Source organism: Apaloderma vittatum, unplaced genomic scaffold (genome assembly GCF_000703405.1).
Source record: "Apaloderma vittatum isolate BGI_N311 unplaced genomic scaffold, ASM70340v1 scaffold28670, whole genome shotgun sequence".
In the NCBI taxonomy this organism is placed as follows: Eukaryota; Metazoa; Chordata; class Aves; order Trogoniformes; family Trogonidae; genus Apaloderma; species Apaloderma vittatum.
This window is the reverse complement of record NW_009696707.1, coordinates 8,527-8,993: the sequence shown is the minus strand read 5'-3', so window position 1 is coordinate 8,993 and position 467 is coordinate 8,527. Positions and strand designations below refer to the sequence as shown.

Below are 467 nucleotides of genomic sequence, written 5' to 3'. Positions count from 1 at the left end.
CCTCACCAGGCACACCCCTTCCCACCAGAAAAACCATCAAGCCTTTTAAATTAAGGCTTGAGGACCCTCTGAGGTTTCTTTAGCTGCTGGGGTTTGATCCATCAGAGCACAAGAAGGACAGGACAGAGGAGGCAGCACCCATCGGTGCCAACACCAACAGGCAGTCGACAGCTCGCTGGAGCTGTGATGCTCCTGAGGATGACTGTTCCCCGGGGGCAGAAAAAGCCCCTCGCAGCAGGACAAGGACAGGCAGCGTCCCCTGGACTGCTGGAGATGGAGCAGAGGAGACACGGATGGAGGAGAAGAATTGAGGGTGGTACCAACCTTCTTCTTCTCGGAGAGGTCGTTCCACATGCGGGCCAGAAGCCGGGTCAGCTCGCTCTCTGACAGCTCCGGCCGCTCCTCCTGCAGCTGCTTCCGCTTCTCCTCGGAGAAGATGAACATGGCAGAGATGGGCCGCTTGGGCT

General features: G+C 58.2%; 1 protein-coding gene across 1 annotated transcript in view; it reads right to left on the bottom strand.

The window, feature by feature from the left end:
* Window positions 1–324: 324 nt before the first annotated feature.
* UBTF (upstream binding transcription factor, RNA polymerase I) overlaps window positions 325–467 on the bottom strand; it is a gene marked incomplete at both ends in the record, with an annotated part of 6,187 nt that continues 6,044 nt past the window's right edge. Inside the window, one exon of the mRNA XM_009876045.1 lies at window positions 325–465. Within this exon, the coding sequence (XP_009874347.1) occupies window positions 325–465 (141 nt within the window). The remainder of the gene's footprint in view (window positions 466–467) is intronic.